We start from the raw sequence: 27,098 nt of genomic DNA, 5'->3' as shown, positions 1-27,098 counted from the left end.
TGAAACTTAGTTTTTTTAAACCTAAACTATATCATGATAGACAGCTTGTAATACATTCATATAGTCGAACTTTGTCGTTATGCTGTGAGTAATCAGATTGTTTTTTAACACCTATCAGATAAAGCGCTTCACAAAATAAACCGACTGAATAGCTCCAAGTCTAAGTTGACAGATCTTCAAGTTCATTAAATCTTAGTTACAGACAATCAGTTAATGAGTATTGTCAAGTTAAAATAATCGTCAACCAATAATGACTATAGATTCCAAAAAGAATCGTAAATAGTTTATTTCAAGTTATTTCTTTGACGATATAGTGTATAATTATTTCCTGTTGAGTTATTTGTCTATTGTACGCAGGATTCTTCAGGTTTCAATAGATGTATTGCACAGCAACAGTATAACATGGTATTACTCTAGACTAGTTGGTTGATTAAATACGAAGAGACAATATGATTTAAGAAATATTGTTTCGAACATAAATTACCGTATATAATTTGATATTGAGGCCAAATTGTACTCATAAATCGTATAATTATGGGTAGATACAACGTTCAATAGTAGAAAATTAATAAATTGAGAAAGAGATGAAAATCAAAATATCATAACAGTTATACGAAATAACTATACTTAAAATAATTACACATTTTATTTCATATTATTGATAAGTAATACAATATTGGTGAGCATATGAAGTGGATGATCAGAATATGAAATTTATTGAAATCAAGTGATCATGAAATTAACAAAATGGTAACAAAGACATACACACACAAGCTTAAGACTAGGACGTTGATCCATGTAAGTAATCGTTAAATAATGTATGAAAGTCACCATCATACAGATCATAGGTACAATTTCCTTCATTGTCTTTAGCATAGATATCAGCATTAGATTTTAATAAGACTTGTATAACTTCATCATGACCACAAGAACAAGCTGTAAGTATACAAAATAAACAAATTAATTCGATACTTGAAAAGAAGAATATTCAGATTTAAAAGGAAAATATTATTAAACAATTATACAAAATACGAGATTTAAGGTAATCAAATGGAAAAATGAGATAAAAATGTATACAAATGCAGACTTGCGTCACTGAGATCTTATTTGGGTGAATGTAAGGAACTACTACTTGGTCACTGTATTTTAACACTTCACTTATTATACACCATTCTTCTGGTAACCGTTCAATGATTCTGCCTGTACCTATTAAGGATAGCATAATCTCCGAACGTATGTCAACGGAATTAAATCTCTCCTCAATAACTTCCATCAGCACAATATTATATAAAGTCATTATTTCACCGTGTCTCCCTAAACTTAGTTTACATTCCGTTCCTCGCAAAAATCACATGAAACGGTTTTTTTTTTACTAGTTCAACGCCTTACGAATACTAAGCTATTAAATTCTAGTTAAAAGTAGATAAATAAGGATTTATAGTTAGTATTGTTATTTCATGTATGTTATGACCTAGAAATCCCTATCTTGAATCCGATTGGTTCATACCTAAAATACTGTTTCACTGGTATTTGTTGTTATCTATAAGTGTTTATATTTTTCCGTTTTGGGTACAAAAGATATCAATACGAAGATGAAAGTAGATCTAACTGATGGATTTTGAATAGAATGAAAAGTACATCCTGGATTTTCTGGTTTTCAATACGAAATAGTATTAATCATCCAGCTAAATAACTGTGCTTACAAGTAGGCAGTATCTGTTTGTATTTTATTAACTCATTAGGGCTTTTGATGTTCAGCCCTGGTTGGTCAGTAGCATTGTTCATAGTGCAGGATGTATACTTATTGTTCAAATTAATTTCTTGGTCAAATGTCTAATAAAAAAGCATTGCATAATCGAGAGTTTTGAGGAAAATTTTAACCTCGGTTTGGGCACCCAGGCAGTATTCTAGCCCTCATACAAATCGAATGATTTGTGTGTTGGTGCCTCCTTATACCAATGTTTATGTTTAAATAAATAAACAAGCAACGTCCTACCATAATGAAGAGGTGTTTGTCCTTCAGCATCTTTGGCATTTATATTTGCATTATATTTGACCAAAGTAGAAACTAGATCAGTGAATCCTCGATCCGATGCCCAATGAAGAGGAGTCATTCCCTTGACAGGTTAGTATGATGGAAATATGAAAATAATAAGAAAATGATAATAAATATATGATTTTCGTTGTTTCAGAAGAATGAGTTTGTTTTAGATGGTGAAATCGTGTGATCGATGCAAGATAATAAACTAGAAATATGGAAATACTTACCGATTTTCTTAATAAATGTTAGTGCAAGAGTTTCATTATTGTCCCTTAGACAATTTGCTGTCTTTTTATTACTTTTTATGGAGTATATGGACCCATGGAGAGTGGATCCACAAAATATTTGGTTTAATGGAATAATAATTACGTGTGTAACTTTTCTCTAGATGTGATTGTAAACTAATTACCCTAAACTAATATGAACATTAGTGTTTTAAGTAACTAAGTCATGGGTTTCCTAAGCACTTCACAGATTTTCAATGGAGCAACACTGTTGACCTTCGTATAACGTCTATAATTTAAAGCTTAATATACGATTGTGTTCAAACAGTTTCTCCCTTACCAGGTATAGATTTATGTACTTGGCCACACTATGTGCGCAAGGACTGGTAGTGCTAACCAGTTTCCCGAGTTCAGGTAGGAAGGGAGAGATTTCAACATGAAACTTAGTAAGCGAAAGTTCAAAGCCTTAACCACCAGATCACCTCTACACTACATGAGTTATTATCACATTTGACTTACTACGGTTAACATTACGCAACCGATCGAAACAGGTAAATCTATATGATCATTACAACAGTGAAAATTCTGAAAAAGAAATCAGAAATGGGATCTTTGTTTACCGACGAGTATTTGTATAAATTTAACAGGAGTATGGATACATCAGGGTTTAATAGTGGCGGTTTCTAATTAATGTACATTATTTTCACATTCAAGAGAAGAGTGACAATATACACTAAGGTCAATATTAACTACAACCCATTCCAATGGTTTATTCAGACTTGAAATTAGGTTTTAATCTCTAGATTTACAAGAAATACTTGATGCTTTTAGTTTTAATATTAAAAACACACCATATTCAGATAAAGTTCAACAAAACTCTGAATGTAAATGTTTGTCAAGTCAACATTTCATTTCTTATTCAGTAATTGTCCAGTAATAGTAAAACAATTTTTCCAGAAGAAAATATACATATCCAATAATGAATAGTGAATTTTGCTTATTCTTAACACATTTCTCTAATACAATCTCTCTTTGAGATGGCTAAAACTTTGTACATGCAGAAAATGGGAGATTGAGAGTGGTTGTTTATTTTAGGTGATGAATATTTGTCAAACTTTAGGTACATTATTTAAACCTATAAATATTTAGCTTTAAATAATCACCTGGAAATTCTTCTATAATAAGATTTTAAAAACAAACATGAATTAATTGTGGGTTAACTTTGCCTTATTGTAATCCATTATAAATTAAATTACATGTATAATTCAAAGATGAGACCTATAAGACGGAACAGAATATTTTGTAATATCATTAGGAAGGAAGTAATTAGTCGACTATATGTGAACTTGGTAAAAAAAATGTAAAGTTGACCTTAATAACGATTCTGATTTGAAAAAGTACCTTACATTTTCATCGGTTGAATGAACCTCGTTACCATTTGCTGATAATAAACCATTTAAAGAATCTATATCATTTTGTTTAATTATATTAAAAATTGGATGGTCAGTGTCAGATACAAGTGGTGATTCATTTGAGTTTGGGTTCAAATTGATCATTCGACTGACATATACAGATCTTTGTTTCTCGTTCTACAAATAATACATGAAAAATTTTGTTTGATTAATTAAAACTGTCATGTACTTGGTTAACTAATGGTTGGGTAAGTTATAAGTATTCACATTTTTACCGTAGAACTTGTTTAATATTTAAAAACCTTAGATTTTTAAAGAAAATTGGTCCTGTGCTTACTGAGAATCTATCGTCATAGATGTTGTACATCAACGTGGGATTGAATGCTTGATAGTCAGAAAAACTGAGCAGTAAGGATAAAGAATGATTGAATCAATAAAACATCATATACCTTTTTCTACATCAACTCCCACTTGATTATCACTAGCAAAATTTCGCTCTTTGTAGAACTAGAGTTGCTATACTAATGAAAAGTATGTTTACTTCAGTCTTTAATATAAAAAGTGAGTAGCGTAGATGAAAATTCAATTGTTAGACAGTTGGAATAACAAAGGGTAAACAATTTAAACTAGAAATTCACAACTACACGTTGCTTAATTTCCTTTATATTCAAACTGAGTGATCGAGTGAAAGTACACATATTATACAGAAATCATGTAACTGAACACAGTGAAAACTATTTGATTATTTACTACAAGCTATTTCACCAATAACATTGATATGACTACAGAATTAATCCTTAATATAGGCATAACATCGATCTTGCTATTATGAATTAATAGCTTAATCGCTATAACTGTTAGACTTAAGAATTCGGTGTTAGTTCGAGTCAATGAGTAAAAGTATACAATTTGACTGATAAGATTATTTATACAAAATCCTTTTCAGGTGCCTCTAAAAGAACCCTTTCACGGTGTGGGCAACCGAGAAGTGAAAACTGTCCTATTCAATTCCTATTATTCCACCTACCTCGACTATCAACTTTACACTTTCGTTTTCGACTTACTCCTCAAGTGTCACCATGGACAACGATTCTAGTGCACGAAACACTGTATACTGAAACCTCGCTCCAAACTACACATTGGAGTCTACAACGTACGTACCCTATGTCTAATCGGCCAACAGGTCTCTTTGGCTAAGACAGTAGAATCTTGTACCGTTGATGTACGCTGTCTCCGAAACACACATACAGGATCCTAGTGGGGTCATTCACTTGAACTCAACTCACCAAAACGGGGAGTCGACGAGATACACCTTCCGTTTGTCTGGCGACCCGATGGCTAGTTCTTGTGGACTGGCGAATGTAGGTATAGCGCTAAGCATGAGAGCAGGAGAAGCACTATTAGAATTTATTTATATGAAAACATAAACATTGGTACAAGGGGGCACCAAATAAATATGCGCCACACAATAACAATGAGGCCAGTAGCAGCTATCCTTGATTTGTGTGAGGGCTGTGATACTGTCCGGGTGCCCGAACCGAAGCAAGTGGTTTTATTAGGGGACCACATCCGGAGCCTTCGATCTAAAGGTCTGATCCACAAGGCAGTGGAGCAACGTCAGGGATGCAATCCCACGGTAGCCAATGTCTAACGATCGGTTCATTAGCCATTTGTTCCTTCAGGATACTGGAGCCCATGTGCACCATTGGTTTGGAATCAGGGTTTTCCAACTCCCCTAGGTGGACTCTCCATGTCCACAGGCTCGGTTCAAGCTCCAAATATTCGCTTTTCGTCCCCTCAATTTCGTAAACAACACCCCGCCACGAGTAGACGGTGAGTAGGACTTCCCTGGCAGATGCTATATATGCGTGGCCATGTGAGAACATTTCGAGAGGGAGAGCTGACTCTCCCAACCTTCGGCCGTACCAGGGCATTTCGGGGCGAACATTCCCCATCGAAACACGGAGTCGGAAAAAATGAGATACGACTTATCGTATTGTGCTTCTGCTTGGAAAGATATACGAACAGCTGTAGAAACAGCAGTGACATCTACTAGTGATTTTAATCAAAGGGTTATGAAAAACCGTTGGATTTCTTCTAAGTCTATTTCACTGATAGATTCTCGTAAATTCATCACATCAGGCTCTGAACACGATGAAGAGCGAAAACGAATCAGACCTAAGTTAACCAAAAGTCTAAGGAACGACAGTGAGCAGTGGTGGGCAACGAAAGCAAAAGAGATGGAAAAGGCAGCGGTTTCAGGTCATACAAGACAGCTCTTCAGACTAATAAAAAACCGATATTAATAGGTCAGGTGTAAGTGAGACTACCTCGGAAACAGACGACACTCTTATCTGCTCTCAGCCTAAATGTTTAAAACGATGGGCGAAACATTTTGAGGAGCAGTCCAACTAGTCTTCAGCTACTCTACAACTACCCACCATTCCAAGACAGAGTGAATGGAACATTGAAGTAGGTCCCTCGATTCTAGTTCAAGTTCAAAAGGCTACAGTTAATCTCAAACGAGGAAGAGCAGCTGCTCCAGATGTCTTTAAGAATAGTGGTCTAGTTTCAGCAATTGGGTTAATTAATATTTTACCTAAAATCTGGGAGTTGGACGTAATTCCATCTGACTGGTCACAATCACTTATCGTCCCAATATACAAGGAGTCAAAATCATCCTATGATAACCATATAAAGATTAGTTTTACCAACATAGCATCTAAAATACTAGCATCAATAATTATCAGGTGCCTAGCAAAGACTCATGAACTGCAAACACGAGAAAATTAGGTTGGCTTCAGACCTGGTCGTGGCTGCATAGACCACATATTCACCATTCGTCAGGTTCTAGAACACAGGCATGTTTATCGGCGTCCGACAACAATAGTTTTTCTTGACTCAAAAGCAGCATTCCACTCTATAGACCGAGAAATTCTGTGACTGTCTGTCATCGAAAGGTGTACCTCAGAAGTACATAAACCATGTGAAGGCTCTTTACTCGAACACCGCTAGTCAAGTCAGAGCTTATGACGAACTGTCATTTGTTTTTACAACCTCAAGTTGTCTCCGTCAAGGCTGTCCACTATCTCCATTTTTGTTCAAATTCATCATAGATGTACTGATGGAAACAACGTTCAGGTCCACTGAATTTTCGGGAATCTATCTCCAACCAGGAGGTTTACTTACCGACTTAGAATATGCAGATAACATAGTCCTGCTTGGTGAAGATGCTGATAAAATGCAGAGCCTTTTCATAGCACTGAGCAACAATGCCAGAATGTTTGGGATGTGTTTTTCCACCTCGAAATGCAAGTTATTGTCTCAGGACTGACATGCGTCAACATCTGAACTAAGGATAGTGAGTGAAATAGTCGGACGTGTCGACAACTTCACTTATCTTGGAAGTCTGACTAGCTATAATGGGTTGGTGTCTGACGAAAGCTCTGCACGGTTTCAGAAAGTTCGTTTGGCTTTTACCTACTTACGTCACATATGGTAAAGGCCAGATATCCATGCAGCAGTACGTTCTGTCCTACTTTACGGCTGCAAAACGTGGCCATTAAGAGTAGAAGACACTCGTAAGCTACTAGTATTTGATCACTGATGTCTTAGAAATGTAGCTCGCATCTGCTGGGGTAACCGGGTAAGTGATAGTGATATTTGACGCAGGGTATTAGGAAATGATGGCACACAAGTGAATGAGGTTGTAAATCTTCATCGACTGAGATGGTTAGGCCACGTGTGACGTATACCTGAATACCGATTACCACGACGCGCAATGCTGAGTAGTGTTGGAGACGGTTGGAAGAAATCGAAGGGTGACTAAACCAAAACGTAAAATCAGTCCATGAGGTCACTCACTTCTGGTTTGAACCATGTTGGTAGATGTAGATTACTTGGTTGGAGACTCTTGGTGACATGGCTCAGAATCGATCACAATGGTGTGGGTGCATACACTCTCTGTCTTCCCTTAAACTGTAGGATTAAAATTACTTTATATCCTTCTTTCTACCAACCAATTCTTTTTCCCGTATCATATCCTTATATGCAATCATCTATATATATTACTACCACTGAAGAAACTGCTTCTGTGAATTTGGTGTTCATCTTGTTGTGCTAATGAGGTGTGGCAACTTCGACCGGTGCAAGTATATGCCCGGTCTTATGTTGTAGCTAATTTATTGACTATTCCAGTTGAAAATCTATCATATTTTAACGTCAAGTGGTAATTATATTATAATCCAGATTACATGTTAAAAAGGAAAACATATTCTACAAACCAGTATATAAACTAATCAATTATGTAAATGTCTGAAATGTTATGATGGATTCAAATAGCGGTTATTCTCTGAATTGTTTATACATTTCATCTAAGTGAGTAATCAAATACAGGTTCATGTAGCTGATACAGAACGAGACCTTTTGTGTAACAGCTAGAGGTGCTACCTGGTTGTGTCAACCAGAGGCAGTCAGCTACAGCATAGGACCAGGCACATATATGCATCGGTCTAAGTTGCCATACCTCATTAACACAACAAGATGGACACCGGAATCATAAAAGTAGTTAATTCAGTGGTGGTAATATATAAAAGAAAGATTGCATATAACAATATAATACAGGAAGAAAGAATTAATTCGTAGAAAGAAAGGTGTAAAGTAATTTTATTCTCACAGTTTAAGGGAAGACAGAGAGCGTATACACCGACGCCATTGTGACCGATCCTGAGCCATGTCACCAAGAGTCTCCAACCATTGGTTAAGATAGTCACGCGGACCCCAACCAAGTAGTCTGCATCTACCAACATGGCTCAGACTAGAAGTTAGTGACTTCAAGCACTGATGCCACGTTTTGGTTTAGCCGCCCCTAACTTTCTTCCAACCATCCCGAACACCGGATAGCATTGCACGTCGTGGTAATCGGTATTCAGGTATACGTAACACGTGGCCTAACCATCTCAGTCGATGAAGATTTACAACCTCACCCACTTGTGTGCCATCATTTCCTAATACCCTGCGTCAAATATCACTATCACTTACCCGGTGATCCCAGCAGACGCCAGCAATATTTCTAAGGCATCTGTGGTCAAATACTAGTAGCTTACGAGTGTCTTCTACTCTTAATGGTCGTGTTTTGCTGCCGTAAATTAAAACAGACCAAAGTATATTGAGCGGGTTTCGAAACTGCTTGTCAGTTTTAGGAATTTTGGCTTTTGAACTGCAAAGTCATTACAAGCATGAACTGGAATATTATGCACATATATTTTGTATGTTTTAACATATATCAGCTTCCATAGAGACTATAAATCCTTGGAATTTTAAGTTGAGAAACACAATTTGGAAAGACATTATTGATTCAAGAACCAAAAACGTTCTGTCTGAAACTATTGTTAAGGTAATTAAGAAAATATAGTTTTATGAATTAACAATTCCGGTTATGGAAATAAATCAAAGTTACCGATGGTTTCCATTCAGGATTCAGTTCTTGTAGCTTATCAATATACTGCTTTTGTGCTTCATCGATAGGCATATTCCCAAGATCATGCCACGCCCACCTGAAATCGACCAACAACATAAAACTCACAAAAAAATATGACCAGAATATGAATTGCGATTGTATTGTGATATTAGCTTACAGTTGGGGTTAGAACGTAGGCTCAACTTTATGGCTCCTACTGACCACTAACACCTCTGAGGATGTTTCGAATGCCTTTTTGGACTTAGTAATCCAGTGGATAACCAACCCTGTGAATTGCAAAAATAGGTAATGGATTCGGGTACCAGTTGTAATATAAAAATCGAAGGGATGAGTAGCATCTCTGATGAATCTTGCTTTAAATCTTCGGGATGAAATTTTTACAGAAAATGTAGATTGTCATGTATTTTTGTAGAGAAACACGAAGAAAATCCAAACTATAGGTAGCTCTAAGCATTTTTGGAGATTTCCATTGGGCTGCTGGGTTAAAACACCGGTTTACGGGGACTTAGTTGGGATATTAGCTTACTTCACATGATTCATGAAAACATGTCATTTGCTTGTGTAGTACAGTAATCATACATATAACTGTTATCAACCCTTTCGCTTCCTTTCAGTTTTTTTAAAAATTTAAGTTGTGTGTAACTACACTGAACCCTATTTCTCTTGGTCTTTTAAAATTGTACATCCACGGGTAATATCATGTAAAATACCAATTTTTATTCCAATTTCAAGTAATTCTATAAGACCCTGATTTAAAATCCAATTGAAAAATAAACTCTATTAATGGAAATTTTAACACTATGCTAAACAGAGTTGCATTTTCAAGACACACATGAAAAATCCAAACATGTTCATTTATCGTTTTTACTTGAATTATGTTAAAATCGAATTAAGCCCCACCTACCTCGGTTTGCCCAACCGAGTAGTACCTGATTATATCCACGTACCTGGTGAATGGGTTAATTTATATTTTCACATAATTTATCCTGGAATTATTTTACGAATACAAAGAACCCTTTTCAACACAATTTTTACTGGTAGTATCTTTTTACATATTTCAAGTGGGTGATTTCGAAGGGATACAGAATAACGTCAATATAATGTTTGTTTAATATTCTTTTCTACATATCTACCGCTTAAAGTTTGGGTTATATAACCTTTACTGACATCAGTCAAGTTTTTGCTAACACGCTAAATTTGTACATGTGATTATAATATATAAATTCAATGATCATGTATGAATTTAAAATAAAAAGGAAAGAATTTTACTAGTATTTTCAGGCAGATGTTATTTAGTTTACACATATTATTAATTTAAAGTAGAGGAGACATTAAATTATCTGGAACTGGATTTTACAGCTGGTGAAAATACCTCCAATACACTAGCTGTGATGACCTGAAGCAAGATCGATTTGTCAGTATTGTAGTTAGAGCTAAGTGCTGATTAATACTACGGGTACAACCTTTTACTATGATGACAGAATAACCGCTACGTGCAACTTATTTCAACGGGACGAGACTGTTATGCTGACGAAAGGAAGAAAATGAGACTGAAAAAGAAGACTAATTTATTCACTAACCACTAATTAAACGACATCCACAAGAGTAGAAACTTACATGTCATTTTAAATGTTCAGTCAATTAATAAATTTGAATGGATTGAATTGGTGGGTAATTAGTAATCTCATGTGTGTATATAATTTATGAAATCAATAAATTAACTGATTTTATTTAGAAATATAACAATACTAAATTATATATTTGTTTCCCTCTTAACAACAACTTGGAGAGAAATTAGATTTCCAATTCAAATGATACTTAACTCTAACCGTGATAAAAGTAAGGCATATAAAATAAACTGATTAAAGTTGCAAAGTAACAACTGTTGAATCCCCATTAACCTGGATAAAACATAACTTACATAAATATTGATAAAAGTTATTTATAGATAAACACAGTTTTAAAAAATTTATAAAATCTACAGTATATCAATGGAACACCGATTTGATAATTAATAAGGTTGAACTCATGAGTCAGTTGAAGCTAGACCACCATTGAAAACCTGGAATCACTGGACGGCCGTTTCGTCCTAGTATGGGACTCCTCAGCAGTGCGCATCCACGACCCCGCACCACCCGGGGCTCGAACCCAGGACCTACTGGCTTCGCGCGCGAGCACTTAACCATTAGACCACTGAGCCGGCATCCAACGGTGTTAATGTCTAACTTCAACCAATCCACGAAGTTGCGCTACCGTACACCATTGTCTTCAGTGAGTTCCTATCTCACAACAGACCTGGTTGAACTCCACTGGTAACGACTTCTCACTAGAACTCCAGAAGTGTCTCCTGAAGTCAGTCACTAGTGAGCAGGTGATTGTTATTATCAGAATGTGTTTTGTGGAGATTTTTAGAAATTTTCACAGATTGAACTTATGGGTTCGAGCCCCGGGTGGTGCGGGGTCGTGGATGCGCACTGCTGAGGAGTCCCATACTAGGACGAAACGGCCGTCCAGTGATTCCAGGTTTTCAATGGTGGTCTAGCTTCAACTGACTCATGAGTTCAATCTGTGAAAATTTCTAAAAATCTCCACAAAACACATTCTGATAATTAATAAGGTCATAAGAATTTCCTATTTCAACTCTTTAAAATGTAGTTTTTTTTATTGCCCATTTGTTTTCGTTCTATCAACATATTTAGTAACAAAAACCGATCAACCGATAACGTTCTGATATGAAAAACAGTATTTTTTTTCCAGCAAATACTTATATCAGGTCCTATTTTGTTTATAAGTATAGTCTAAAAATGAGTTTTCTCTTCATGAGTTAAGTGGAAGTGATATGACGGGAAGAAAACATATGAGTTTTGTCCAACATTACTTCCGTTTTGATTCAATGTGATGATTATTCAGTGTAGTATTCGGTTTTGTTTCCTCGTATGATATTTTATTCTGTATAATATGCGATATTCTTGTATTCGATGGACATGAACTATGCTCAGTAAGTGATTTGTTATAACTCTAAGTATTTTTCATATATGGGATTTCATCCCAATTATTAATCAAAATGGGTGTACAATCAATAGATAAATGAGAGTATTTTCGACTAAAGTCGTCGTGTTTTGGGAGTTAATACACCATCAGTTACACTAGTCTTTATGTTCTTATTTTCACGTCGTGGCAATTGCACAGGTCCCTCGTTTCAAGTATAAGTGATAAGCGTTTCTGACACAACAATCAGCAACGACCAAATATAAAAATTAGCATTAAAAGAGCCAAGACAATCAGCATTCAGTTGACAAGTTATAACAGGAAGATAAAAAATATCTGCTGAAAACACAGATACTTGATGGGTGTCAATAAATACAAAACAAACAGACAAATGGTAACAATCCAGGACCTGTTAAAACTATTTAGTAAATTATCATTAATTATTTTTTAACAGATCTAATTTGTACAGTAAAATGTGAACTATTGAATCGCAAGCATACTTACCATTTCTTTCGACCACTGACATCGAAAATTCCTGGTTTTGATACATTGCATGGGCCAACAGTGGCCTGTAATAGAAATAAGGGAAAATGATTCTAAACTTGGATGCTAAATGGTGAATTAATAGTTCGTATTACCTTCATAAGGCGTAACGTTTAGACATAAGCAATTAATATAGATTAAACGGTTTCTTAAGTGAATACAAGGAACACAAAAAATATTCCGATCAGACGTTGCACCCGTCAATATCAACGTACTTTTAAAACAATACAAAGACCTACGTATGAAGGTTATATGTCATACTCATATTATGAAAGCTAGCAATGTGACCAGGCTACTCAAACTATAGTATTTATGATCAGATTATGGCAAGACGGTTGTACGTCCTATGTTTCGCCTGAATGTTCACTCATAATTTTAACATGTACAACTAATTTTTACTCAATGTATAAGAAGAGAAAACAAGTTTTCACATCAATAATAATTACTTACCTTCTGTTGGTTCTAAATATAATGTGACAACAGTAATCTCAAGTACAGGCAGTATTGACTGATAGATTCTAAACCAATATATGCTGAATTCGCAGTTTTATAGTGCTTAGTTTTTGGTATGAAGTTAAATGCGTCAGTACTTCACTACTATCTGTATAGAATACATAGCTTTTATCACTATAATTTTTGTACACCCCACACAATATTAACGTACCGAAGAAACCTAAGCTTGCGACAAGATTGAAGCCATTATATTATTCTTGACATAAAGTGAATAATAATGTAATTCAGCTCATTAAAACAAGTCTACATGTACTCGGCCTTGAGACACTGATATCACAAATTTTCCAAGCAGAAGCAGGTGGGGTGGGGTTCTAATATGAGACTACAGTTGTGAATGGAAGGATCAGACAACTAAAGAACAAGAAATATTTGTGTAAAATATTGGAGGTGGAAAATTGAAAGGCCTGCTTATTTCCAAATTAGAAATAAATGTGACTGAGTTATTTTAAGTTACCGCATTAGGAGTTATCTGAGTATGACAGAGATAACAGTACATTTACCCAAACGATGGATGTCCATCTAGATGAAGCCGCATATGACGATCCAACTTTTAAAAAAATGTTCAAAGAGATGGAGATTGTGCATATTATTTACGAATAGTATAAAGAGTTACAAAAGACTTCAGGACTTAATGAAACGATCAAGAGATAGTAGGGTTGGTGAAACTAATAAAAGATGGAAAATGGTTAGTAACCTAACACAGCAAACGGTATAAAAGTGAAAAGCGGCTTAATATATTATTACTGTAACCCCTTACGCTCTGAACTGTGTAGAAGTTTCACAACTTTGAAGTTCACGGTCATTATGGACCTATGCTAGCACATTACAATGAATCGTGGTGGATAGTTAGTGGTCAATAAACGAGTTGAGGATTAGATACCGACTGTTGCCTTAATTGAGATTTACAAGGTAATAACTTTTCCCGAGATAAATGAAAAATGAGCGCTTTTAGCAATCTTAGGATCGATTCTTTAGAAAAGACCCGAAAGTATACTCAACTGACTACGTTCTTTTTGGAGTTTTTTTTACTTAAACACCTGCAGTTCTACAGTACGTCCTATAATGTGCATCATGCAACCCTCAAGAATAACATTCTTCTAGTCACGCGTCGGAAAGAAACAGCACTCTAGGTCACCAACTCAATCACAACGCGTTAACACCTCGTCTCCAAGATCGACTATGTATTGTCAATATTTCAAAACTACCTATTAAACGAAGTTAATGATAAAAGTTAAGCTTGAACACCGTGAGATGTATGTAGAAGGCGTCCTGTGGAACCGTTTTCTTAAACGAAGTCGAGTACATGAATTCAATTACGACAGAGGCTTCAGGTCTGCAAATCAATAAAGGATGGATCCTCTTTGTTTGATCTTTTATCAAACAAGAGAACCATGGACTTCCCCTATAAACAACCAGCGGCAACTTATGGTTACAATCCATAGACATATCACCACCATTGGGACACGGAGGACTCGTATCTACAACCGATAGCTTCTCCAAACTATTACATGCTGGATATTTTGGGAAACTGATCTTAACGATGTTTTCAGTCAATATGAATGACCTTTGACTTTGTACAGTTATGTCACATACAAATCATTTACTTAACGATGGTTGTCACGGATGATGAAAGAACAGAAAGTTTATTTTCCATCGACTATTAATTGTTTAACAAATTTCTTTCTTAGAAGATCCGTGATTCACAAACATCTCTCAAAAAATAGTATCAACCTCGCTGTCTGAAATAGACATGGGATGAGATGGCTATGGTAATAAGAACTGTATACTAGAACTCAAATCCAAAAGCCATTGCTTTTATTAGTTCGAAAGTAGGCTTTTTGCTGGCCGTTCGGAACTACGCTGTACATTGATCAATGAGGGAAAGAGGTAGAGAACAAGAGAAGGGGGTTCGGGTTTTACACCTAAAAGCTTTACTCCTATAGGTTGCAGAACACTTTCATCAATGTAATGTTGATATGGATGTAGTCGATCCAGAAAAGGCAACATAAGCTAATCAGAGTAATGAACAGATGTTGAAAAGTTAATTTTTCAATCAAAACATTCACAAACCAAACAAGCCTGTGTTATCTGTTCTATTCAATCACAACAAAAACGGGATCCTTTCTCGAAATGACACTGGGAAACAACTTGAGTGCATCCGGACAACTTATGTTGTCCCAATGTATGGTAGGGTTAATGTATCCGTAAGTCAGAAAAAACAATATGTCCATAAGTTCATTTCAAAGACAATCCTAAATGCTGTCAGTTATTATTATTAAATAAGTAGAAATTGAAATGATAAGCTTATAGTGCACTGGTTTTCTAGGTATGGGCGATGGAAAGAAGTCTGCTCGCCTTCTCGAGACGCTGTCATACGATCACACGTCTATAAAATATGTCAGGGAAGTCCTGCAAATTGCCTTGATGTGACGAGGACGTGCCCCTGAAAACCCGACATGGCATTCAGAACGGGTTGGTGAGTAGAGCAGGTCCACCTGGGGAAGTTAGAAGACCTTGATCCCAAACGAATGGTCTACATGGACTCCAGGATCCGAAAGAGACGAAGGACGTATGATGCTAATTTGGGACTGTATCTCGTGACTGCTTTATTGACTCATGGATTAGTCCTCTAAATCAAAGCTCGGGAGGTGATCCATTTAGAAATCACCTGTTTTAGTCTAAGGGTTTGTGTAATATTCCAGCTCACACACAAAGATTGTAGTGAATAATTAAGGAGAAAACGTTTTATTCATTTAGCCTTATTATTTAATTAAAAGATATTCGAAATCAGATTATTACAAATGAGCTTTTCATATTTCTCTACTTTTTATTCCATTTTATTTTCATTCTATGTAACCTTAATATTCTTTGTCAGCGTCTTCGTTAACAAAAACCATGTCATTAATGTAGTTCTATTTGGTGACTGAATTTCTATGTACGACAAAAATCACAGAAAAAACAGAATATTCACGTCTATGAGCGCCCTGATGAAGCAATGAATACTACTTGAGGTTAGTAGTTTCGATGACAGTAATGACTCAGTCAATACTGGTCGAGTAAAAAGGTTTCAGAGGATTTATTTAATCATTGTGGCGCATCATCATCCAGTGACTTATATAACGATAAAATTTCTCGAGTCGAATAGAACTTAGTTTTCCTGGCTCTTCGTGAAACGAAGTAGTTAGGTCCTATAGAACAAAACTCTTCTGTACATTTGTTGTGGTGTCTGAGATAGAAACCCCGTATGTATGCATCTACGATTGTTCCGATCCCAGACACATTCATAGGAGGAGGGTCGAAAATAGCGTCAGAAACCCTATCATGTAGAAAACAACCTTGCTAAAAATCACTAACCACAATAAACAAGTTAAACCATCTAAACTCTAACTTCCCAGTTGAAGCATCTTCATTCAGAAGAATTATGACGCCTCATACCGAAACCCAAGATTCCTCGGAAGTCATGAAGACGACGACCCTTCTAACAAACACAACAACAATTAATGTAGGTATATGGAATGTTCAGACAATGTGGAAGATCGAGAGGACTAATCAAATAGCTATGGAAATGAAGAGATACAACTTGACGGTACTACAAATCAGTGAAACTCATTGGAACCAAGCTCGACAGAAAACACGATCGATTCCGGAGAGATGTTGCTGTACTCTGGTTATGAGAAAGAAAGTGCTCCACACACTCAGGCAGTTGCTCTGATGCCGTCCGAACAAGCACGAAAAGCACTCATTGGATGGGAATCTCATGCATCCAGAATCACCAAGGCATCCTTCAATACAAATAAGGAGGCGATCACAACGAATCTCATCCAATGTTATGCACCCACCAATTATAGCAACGACAACGACAGCGATAAAGATCATTTCTACGAGAGGCTGCAATCAATCATAGCTAAGTGCCCAACAAACGACCTGACCATCCTGATGAGAGACATGAGCTCCAAAGTCGGAATGGACAACAACGGTTATGAAGATATGATCGGACGACATGGACTGACTGGGAGAAACGAACGACAATCCAGAGAAATTTGCAAATCTATGTACATTTAACAAATCGATTATAGGCAGCACAATATTTCCACACAAAGCTACATGGATCTCACCGGACCACACCACGGAGAACCAGATAGAACACATTTGCATCAGTAAAACATTCAGACGGTCAATGGGAGACTTGAAAACAAAGAGAGGAGCTGATATAACTCCAGGTCACCACAATCACCACCACGTGATTGTAGCCAAGATCAAACTGAAGCTAAACAAGCATCGGAAAATTGCGGAAACAGTATTATTAAGGTTCAATACAAACTCAAAGAAGATTATCAGAACTATGTGATATATTATCGCAATACATTTCGAAAAATCTAATCACACATACTTTTAAGAACATTTATATATGAAAATAAAAGGTCAAGTAGACTGGAAATGAAGTAAGAAGAGACAAGGATAATAATAATAATAATAATAATAATAATAATAATAATAATAATAATGAGTGAACATAATTTGAAACCTATTCACTCTGGATAGTGAGTTAATATTACTAGGGTAGGTTTAAGGTGAGAACAAACTGTTTTTGAATACACAAAGGGGATTTGAGTTTTCGTATGGCTTAGGCTTAAATAAACCTTAGTATACACCCTTTTACACTTTTATACAACCCCACAAAAGCCGAGTTTAGGTCAATCTCATGGCCCATTTCAATTATATGTTTAGCAATTGAGGATGATGGATGCTCATACTCTGCTCTTATTGGGTCACTTGATTGTATTTGTTCCTGCAACCATTTTGGTACATGTTCACACACTAATTTTCAGATCACGATTGCTTCTCCCTATGTATGTGTGACCACACACATTTAAATTGGTAAACACAGTGGGATGTGATACAATCGTTTTCATGTCTTTTAGGTTTTGGATGAAGCATGCACCTTGTTTTTTTCTTTGAGAATGACCTTTGCTGCGCAATACGTTTTGTTGATGACTGATTTAAGCCTTTGTTTCAGTAAAAGGCTATTTGAATAACCTCTGAATGGTAAGGTGATATAGATAGGCTTTTTCTCTACCAAGGCTGCAGTAGGTCTCACTGTGCCATGGAAAGAAATGAGGACATGTACTGCTTATTGAATAAATTTAACACTCTCCAAAGCCATATCAGTCTCTCATGTGAAATGAAGAACGATCAGCTTCCCTTCCTAGATATACTTCTGAGTAGATGAGATGGCTCAGTCAAACGATCCATTTTTAGAAAAGCAACGTGGACAGGTCAATACCTACCCTGGTAATATTGACTTATTATCCAGAGTGATGACTAGGTTTCAAATTATGTTCACTCTTATTATTATCCTTGTCTCTTCTTACCCCATTTCCAGTCTACTTGACCTTTAATTTTCATATATAAATGTTCTTAACAAGTATATGTGTGATTAGATTGTTCGAAATGTATTGCGCTAATATATCACATAGTTCTGATAATCTTCGTCTTATTACATTATAAAATTTATCAAACGGACTAATTGATTAAAACTCAAAGAACTCTAGATAGCTCTCAACAACAGGTTCCAAGTCTTACAGGATCTACTCAAAGAAGAAGAAGAAAATACTATGGAGAACAACTGGAAAGGGATCAAAGTAACGCCAACTTCAATGTGTCAGGAAGTGCTGCACCACAACAAGCAGTATCATGAGGAATGGATCTCTATGGAACTCCTGTCTTGGATTCAAGAAAAGAAGAACAAAAACAATGCAATTAATAACAGTCGAAGAAGAACGGAGATGGTCAGGGCACAAGCTGAGTACACAAAGCAAACAAACAGGTGAAGAGGAGCATTAGAGTCGACAGGAAGAAATACATGGAACACCTAACAACGACGGTGGAAAAAGCTATAACACAAGCAAATATCAGAAAACCATATGGCGCAACCAAGAAACAAGCAGGGAAATAGAGTAAACCAGAGAGACCGATTAAGGACAAACAAGACAAGGCAGGAACAGATGGGTAGAACACGTTGACGAACTCTTGAATCAGTCAGTCAGTCAGCTACAACGTAGGACCAGGCACATATATGCATCGGTTCAGGTTGCCATACCGCATCAGCACAACAAGATGAACACCGGATTCATAGCAGTGGTTAGGCCAAAGGTAGTAATATGTAAGAGAAAGATTGCATATAGAGATATAGTACAAGAAGAAAGAATTGGTTCGTAGAAAGAAAGATATGAAATGTTTTTAATCTCTTAGTTTAAGGGAAGACGGGGAGTGTATACACCGACGCCATTGTGATCGATTCTGAGCCATGTCACCAAGACTCTCCAACCATTGGTTACGACAGTCACACGGACCCCAACCAAGTAGTCTGCATCTACCAACATGGCTCAGACTAGAAGTTAGTGACTTCAAGCACTGATGCCACGTTTTGGTTTGGCCGCCCCTAACTTTCTTCCAACCATCTCCAATACCGGATAGCATTGCACGTCGTGGTAATCGGTATTCAGGCATACGTAACACGTGGCCCAACCATCTCAGTCGATGAAGATTCATAACCTCATCAACTGATTTACCATCAATCCCTAATACCCTGCGTCTAACCTCACTATTACTTACCCGGTGATCCCAGCAGACGCCAGCAATATTTCTAAGGCATCTGTGGTCAAATACTAGTAGCTTACGAGTGTCTTCTACTCTTAATGGTCGTGTTTCGCTTCCGTAAATTAAAACAGAACAGACTGCCGCGCAGTATACTCGTCCTTTTATTGATAGACGGATATCTCGCCTTCGCCATAGGTGGCGCAAGTTGGCAAAAGCCAAACGAGCTTTTCGAATCCGTGCTGAGATTTCATCAGACACCAACCCATTAGGGCTGATCAGACTTCCAAGATAAGTGAAGTTGTCAACGCGTTCGACTACTTCACTCCCTACTATTCTTAGTTCAGGTGTTAACGCAGACCAGTCCTGGAGCAACAACTTGCATTTCGAGGGAGAGAAGCGCATTCCAAACATCCTGCCATTGTTGCTCAGTGCTATGAAAAGGTTCTGCATTTTGTCAGCGTCTTCACCAAACAGGACTATGTCATCTGCGTATTCTAAGTCGATAAGTGGACCTCCTGGATGGAGATCAATACCCGAGAATTCAGTCGACGAGAAAGTTATTTCCATCAGCAGATCTATGATGAAGTTAAACAAAAATGGGGAAAGTGGACAGCCTTGACGGACACCACTTGAGGTTGCAAAAGTAGATGACAGTTCGCCATAAGCTCTGACTCGACTAGTAGTGTTCGAGTAAAGAGCCTTTACAAGGTTTATGTACTTCTGGGGTACGCCTTTCAATGACAGACACTGCCACAGAATCTCGCGGTCTACCGAGTCAAATGCTGCTTTTAAGTCGAGAAAGACCACCATTGTCGGACGCCGATAAGTATGCCTGTGTTCTAGAATCTGACGAATGGTGAATATGTGGTCGATGCAGCCACGACCAGGTCTAAAGCCAGCTTGGTTCTCTCGTGTTTGCAGTTCACGAGTCTTAGTTGGGCGTCTGATAATTATCGAGGCTAGTATTTTAGATATTATATTAGTTAAACTAATCCCTCTGTGGTTGTCACAGGATGATTTTGACCCTTTCTTATATATTGGGACGATAAGTGATTGTGACCAGTTAGATGGGATAACGTCTAACTCCCAGATTTTAGCTAAAATATTAGTCAACCTAATCGCTAAAATTGGACCACCATCCTTAAAGACCTCTGGAGCCAATTCATCTGGACCAGCTGCCCTTCCTCTTGAATAGAACAGCTCCAATGAACACAACGGACATCGGGGCAACACATACACACATTCCTACAACTGTCACTCCACCGACGATCGAAGAAATCAGGATGATCGGTCATCAAACAAATCAACTGTGGGAAAACATCAACAGCAGCAGAAGCAGTCGAACCTGACAATTTACCAACTGAATCATTCAAGTCACACGTTGAAGTAACCACAAACATGTTCCATGTTCCATTCAGGAGGATTTGGGAGGAGGAACAAGTGACGACATACTGATAGACAGACAGACACTGGAAAGAAGGATATCTCATCAGGATACCAAGGAAAGGAGATCTCAGCAAGTGTGAGAACTGCACAGGCATCACACTAGTATCGGTACCAAGAAACGTTTTCAACAGTGTTGCCGAACCAGATGAAAGATTCAGTAAACGACCAGCTTCGAGATCAATAGACCGGATTCCGTGTAGATAGGTAGTGCACAGACATTACGGATCATCGTTGAACAATCAATTGAATGGAACTCGTCACTATACACCAACTTCATTGATTATGAGAAATCATTCGAGGGTGGATAGGAAAACCTTATGGAACCTTCTTCCACACTATAATGTACCAGGGAAAATCATCAACACCATACGGAATTAATACGATGGACTACACTGCAAAGTTGTGTATGAAGGACAGCTCACAAACCAATTACAAGTCAGGACCGGAGTCAAACAAGGCTGCTTACTTCCTCCCTTTCTCTTTCCTCTGATGGTTGACTGGATTATGAAGACCTCGACATCTCAGAGGAAGCACGGAACACAGTGGACAGCTCATATGCAACTAGACGATTCGGAATTCGCAAATGACATGGTTCTTCTGTCCCCCCCCCACACACACACCAACAAATGCAGGTGAGTACAGTCAGTGTGACAGCAGCCTCTACGTCAGTAGACCTCAACATACACAAGGGAAAAATCAAGATCGCCAAATACAACACGGAGATTACCAACCCAATCACACTTCATGGAGAGACTCTGGAAGAGGTGGAAGCTTTCGCTTATCTGGGCAGTATCGTCGATAAACAAGGAGGATCTGGTGCGGACGTAAAGGTAAGGATTGGCAAAGCAAGGACAGCATTCCTACAGTTGAGGGACATATGGGAATCAAAACAACTGTCAACCAATATCAAAATGAGAATCTTTAATACGAACGTCAACACAATTCTACTATATGCAGCTGAAACATGGAGAACTACTACAACCATCAATATAAAAAGGGAACATGTATTCACTCAATATCTTTTGACCGGATACCATCAGACGAAGAGGAAATTAGTAAACGATGCTGAAGGTGGATGGGACATACATTGTGGGAGTCATCAAACTGCATTACGAGGCAGGCTCTGACTTGGAATCCCGAAGGGAAACGGAAAAAAGGAATTTTGAGCAACACTGTGCCGGGAATGAGACAGACATCAAAGTGATGATCAGCAACTGGAAAAAACTGCTCCCAAATGCCTTGGTACGGCCAAGGGTGTGGAGAGTTAGCTCCCTCTTCAAATGCTCTCACACGGCTACACGTATACAGTCACTGTTAGGAAAGTCCTACTCACTGACTTCTCGCGGCGGGGGTGGTTTACGAAATTGAGAGAACGAAAATCGAATGACTGAGTTGGTGGATATGGAGGATCCATCTAGGAGAGTTGGGAAACCATGATTACAAACCAATGGTGCACATGGGCTCCAGTATCCTGGAGGAACAAATGGTCATCGGCTACCGTGGGACTGCATCCCTGATGTTGCTCCACTGCCTTGTGGATCAGACCTTTAGATCGAAGGCTCCGGATGTGGTCCCCTAAGAAAACCACCTGCTTTAGTCTGAGCACCCAGACAGTATCACAGTCCACACACAAATCAAGTGACTTGTGTTGCGCATATGTATTCGGTGCCCCTTTGTACTAATATTTATGCGTCCAAATAAATAAATGGAACAGAGTTCGATGAAGAATCCTGGTGGGTGGCCTATGCTCCTCCACGAGGCGTAACAGGCGCAAGTTAGTAACTTATTAAGAACAAAGAATTGAATTTTTTATGCGTACACATTCAGCTTCAGGACATGATTCTAAGAAAGACACATTTAGGTTGCCGGTGGGCTGGATCGATGTAAATGTGCTGCGGAAATATTGTTACCATTTGTACACAAGCCAAACTACAAAATTTTAGACGGTAACTGACCTGTTTGTACCTAGCGTAGAAGTAGAGTAACGTGTTGGAGTCCAGAGAATAAGCTATTTCGGTCAAATGCGCTGCGGCCTGTTCAAAACAACTATCTATTGATAGGTTCTCCGATAGAGCCTAAAAGTTCCAACTAGTGTGTATTCAGTTATTTTATTGAAAAATAGTATGAAAAGTACAAATAGTTCGTTATCATTTTATTGATCTCAGAAAGTTCATTTTTACGAATAGTTAGGTACAATTTGTACGTAAAGTAGAAAATAATAATCTCTGTAACATTCTTAATAAAATAGAAAGGCAAATATGTTGAAAAATGTGGGTGTCTGTTTGCAAGATAAATACTACATTAGTTATGTTACTAGAATGGAAGCGAGCAACAAGAAAGGCGATTTGAAAATGTACTTCAGACATTATATATATATATATATATCAAGAATTTTCCAGTGTTTTCGGAAGAGGAAAATATAATTCGTAATTAGATTTCCAAAACGAAAAACTAGAGAACGTGGTTAAATCAACAAGTACGGGGTCAAATGTGTCAGGTGGATGTGCAACAGCTGGCGTCGAATTTTCTGACTTTATAACACAACTAGAATGATAGTCAACAGGATGTGGTATATGCGTAGTCTGGTACTTACAAAGAGGTGGGAAGTGAAGATCCACTAAATCTCCCAACTCATGGTAACTTGTACTTCTTAAGGACTGATATTCATTACGAACTTCTCCTCGTGGATTAACTGTGAATATTCGGCAAAGCTCGATCCCAGCTTTCTGATATGCGAAAACATCGTTAACCTTGTTACCGAATCCCGCATACAGTGGAGAGGATCCCTTCGGAAAAAGGCAACATACATCTTGAAGGCATTTCGTTTTAAACACTTCTGGTTTATTAATAATGACTTCTTGGTGGAAGGCATGGAGAAGAGAATTCGGAGACAATAGTATTGGTCCATCTGGCAACCTGGATGATGAATCCTGAACGACTTGTCTCAAATAGCTCCTAGTTATACCTGCTTGTCCGAGAGCTCGGGCTGAAAGATAGAGGAACTGATAACCGTTATTTTTAACTCGGTTGTACAGTCGAGCAACTCCAGAGTGTGTCCAATCACGACCTACCATAGGAAGCAAGTGTCCAAGTAAATCACTACGTGTAATGGTTCCATCAACGTCAGAAACAACTATTTTGTCATACCAATGCCAATAATAAATAGAAGCTGAACATGTGCAAGTCCCTTGATACTTTGTGGTGACACGAAACTCAATATCATTTCGTCCAGGTTTGAGTTTCAATCTGGATACTTCACTTGAAGAAAGTCTGTTGATTTTAGTAACTCTGTGAGTGGTGTGTACCTAGAAGTATTAATTAACCTCAAAGACAAGCTTACCTGAGGTGGTTGTGAGCTGGAATCAAGCCGTTTTTCTTCAACATTATCGACTTCTTTAGCAGGGATTACGGAGTTTGTAGCAACAGTTCGTGTTTGACTTGCACCCCAGCTGAACCATGAGGTACGTCGAGACTGCTTTTTGGGTAGGTACTGGTTTTCTAGCTTTTGTAAAGTCAGATAAGGTAGTTGTGTTTGAAAGGCAAGTAAACTGACAATAGAAGGAGCAGTTACTTGCCAATTGCAATAACGTCCATTGAAGTAAACAACAAGATTGGGATTAGATAAAATAGTGTTAGGGTCACGTATAAATTCTTCATAAGAAACTATGTGCTCTACAAACTTCCCCTCAGAACAAGGATTATCTGAAGATAAACCACCACACAACGAGAGTCTTAAACTTAAATCATAGGGATGGATGGGTGACATGCTTCTCGGAGAGTGTTCGTTGTCGGAACGATAACCATAGTCAACACAGTTGCTGTCAGTAGTGTTGCATGATCCTTGACACTGAGATGGAAAATTTCCGTGAGATGGGGGGTAGATGTACACCTCTTTAATATTTTGATCGACTTCCGATGTAACTAGTTCTTCCAGGTACACTTCTTTTTCATGTGTAAAGTTTTTTAGATGAGGGTCTTGTACATCACTTTTTGTGACATCTTTAACGACACAGGAACTGCTACCACGTGGCTGATATTTCGTCAGATTCCAATCGTAACTATAATTGCTTACAGTATCCTTTAAACTTTCGTCCAACTGGCTGTCAGAACCAAACTTATCACCAACAGAATTCCGACACTTTCGGGAGTCTCTAAGCCTATCACTTGAGGCTTCACAATCAGACGAAACTTCGTAACTTGTCCCACATAATTCATCTATATCCTCTTTTATTGAGTTAGATTCTGTACCCGGTTCACTCATTGCAGAGTCCCGTCGAACCTTTCGTGAATGACGCCGCACGGGAATCTCAGACCATGGGTCATCATATGTGAATCCTGGACAGTCATTGGGATCTGCCGTTAAGAATTCATCTGTTGTTGAACCGGAAGAGTCTACAAAGTATGCATCACCGGCACTTCCTAAAGACATCTGTAGAAAGTCAACAAATTCACCATTGACATAGACTTCAACAGCCTTATCCGTTGGAGAGAAAGCTGTTAGTTTCCCGAACCGAACGTGAAACGGTCCACACGTGAAAGAACCATCTTTTTGTTCGACAACAATCACATCAATGGCTCCAGTTAACGTCGCAGGGTTTATATCATTGTAAGCTCCTTTAATTCCTGATAGCAAACGCCCTAAAGATTTCCTTAATATAGATTACAGAGAAGAATAATTAGAACTGTTAGCATACCACGACATTGTTTACTCCAATTATACTGACGGTTGTTTCGTATTGGACCAACGAATCTTTTACTTAATATCAAAGTCAGCGTTCCTAATGCTACATTAAAAATGTTACGAAATGCTAAAGTTAAAAACGCAACAAAGAAAAGTCGATTGAAAGTAAAATTTGGTCACAAACTACTCATGTAGGTTGGTAGATACGTAATTAGCGCAGTAACAATCAAACATTAAGCCTAGCGCCGTTTTGTGGATGTTGGATCCCATCACTATTGGGCAATTCCAGCGGAACTAATCCTGTAGATGCATAGTTTTACGTTCGAAGTTATTTTTTGATTGTTCATAATTGGTTCATTAATATTCAGGTCCACATTCCTTTAACTTGTGTTTTCGTACTTTAAAAGAGATCAGTCTTCATTAATAAGGATAGGAGGTCCTTAGACCTATATTAATCCTTGAAGTTTGCAACACTGTTGAGTTCCATTCTCGTTTAGAATATACCAACAGAAGGTGCTGATATTACGTATTCCGGTAGAGAATTCCAGTAATTCACCACTTGGTGCGAGAAACGAAACTTCAGACGTAGACAATTTGATCTCTGTATTTGAACTTTCTTGGAATGTTCTCTCAAACGATCAATCCTAGATTGGAGAAAAAGACAAGACATAATAACACCGAATTCTCCGTTCAGTATACGATAAACCAATATTAAATACTCCGTATTCTACAGTAAGATAACGGAAATCAGTTAGGTACAATTTGTACGTAAAGTCTGTCTTCATAAGATAGACCAGAGAAATCGTTTACGAGTTTAGTCCCTTGTCGTTGGACTCGCCCCAACATATCCGACTCATACTTGAAACATGGACTTGCTGCTTGAATCCCGCAATCCAAATACGGTCTGAAGAAAGTCGGATATAATAATCTAAACATTTTTTTCGTCCAAATACTGAAAAGACCAACTAATAGCCCATAATACACTAAAGCCTTTGGCAACAGCAGCCTTGGAGTTGCACCTCGTTTTGAGGTCGCTGCTTATTATAACTCCTAAGTCCTTGTAATCCATTACTTTGTGCAACACAACTCCACATATTGTGAAATTATATAAAGCATCATAGTTTTTTAATTGCATCACCACAGCCTCGTTAGGATTTACTTCAAGTGACCA

At 37.7% G+C, this 27,098-nt stretch overlaps 1 protein-coding gene across 3 annotated transcripts; it reads right to left on the bottom strand.

Annotated features, from left to right (window-relative positions):
- Positions 1-246: 246 nt before the first annotated feature.
- On the bottom strand, positions 247-26,182 carry ANK2_1 (Ankyrin-2; the record flags this gene model as incomplete). 3 transcript variants are annotated; one of them, XM_051209455.1, is made up of 8 exons in its annotated part: positions 247-936; positions 1,997-2,117; positions 3,672-3,854; positions 9,136-9,232; positions 12,649-12,713; positions 23,202-24,551; positions 24,587-25,895; positions 25,941-26,182. In XM_051209455.1, the coding sequence occupies 3 exons, from the start codon at positions 25,946-25,948 to the stop codon at positions 23,631-23,633; spliced, it is 2,238 nt and encodes a 745-aa protein (XP_051074911.1). In that variant the 3' UTR covers positions 247-936; positions 1,997-2,117; positions 3,672-3,854; positions 9,136-9,232; positions 12,649-12,713; positions 23,202-23,630. The 3 variants fall into 3 exon arrangements, with proteins under 3 accessions (XP_051074911.1, XP_051074912.1, XP_051074913.1); XM_051209457.1 differs by lacking the exons at positions 24,587-25,895; positions 25,941-26,182 and adding an exon at positions 2,785-2,850 and having other exon boundaries at positions 23,202-23,322; XM_051209456.1 differs by lacking the exons at positions 9,136-9,232; positions 12,649-12,713; positions 23,202-24,551; positions 24,587-25,895; positions 25,941-26,182 and adding an exon at positions 2,785-2,850 and having other exon boundaries at positions 3,672-5,312.
- Between the last annotated feature and the right edge of the window lie 916 nt (positions 26,183-27,098).

Source organism: Schistosoma haematobium, chromosome 1 (assembly GCF_000699445.3).
Source record: "Schistosoma haematobium chromosome 1, whole genome shotgun sequence".
Taxonomy (NCBI): domain Eukaryota; kingdom Metazoa; phylum Platyhelminthes; class Trematoda; order Strigeidida; family Schistosomatidae; genus Schistosoma; species Schistosoma haematobium.
The sequence above is the reverse complement of the archived record's forward strand: the minus strand, read 5'-3'. Positions and strand labels throughout refer to the sequence as shown.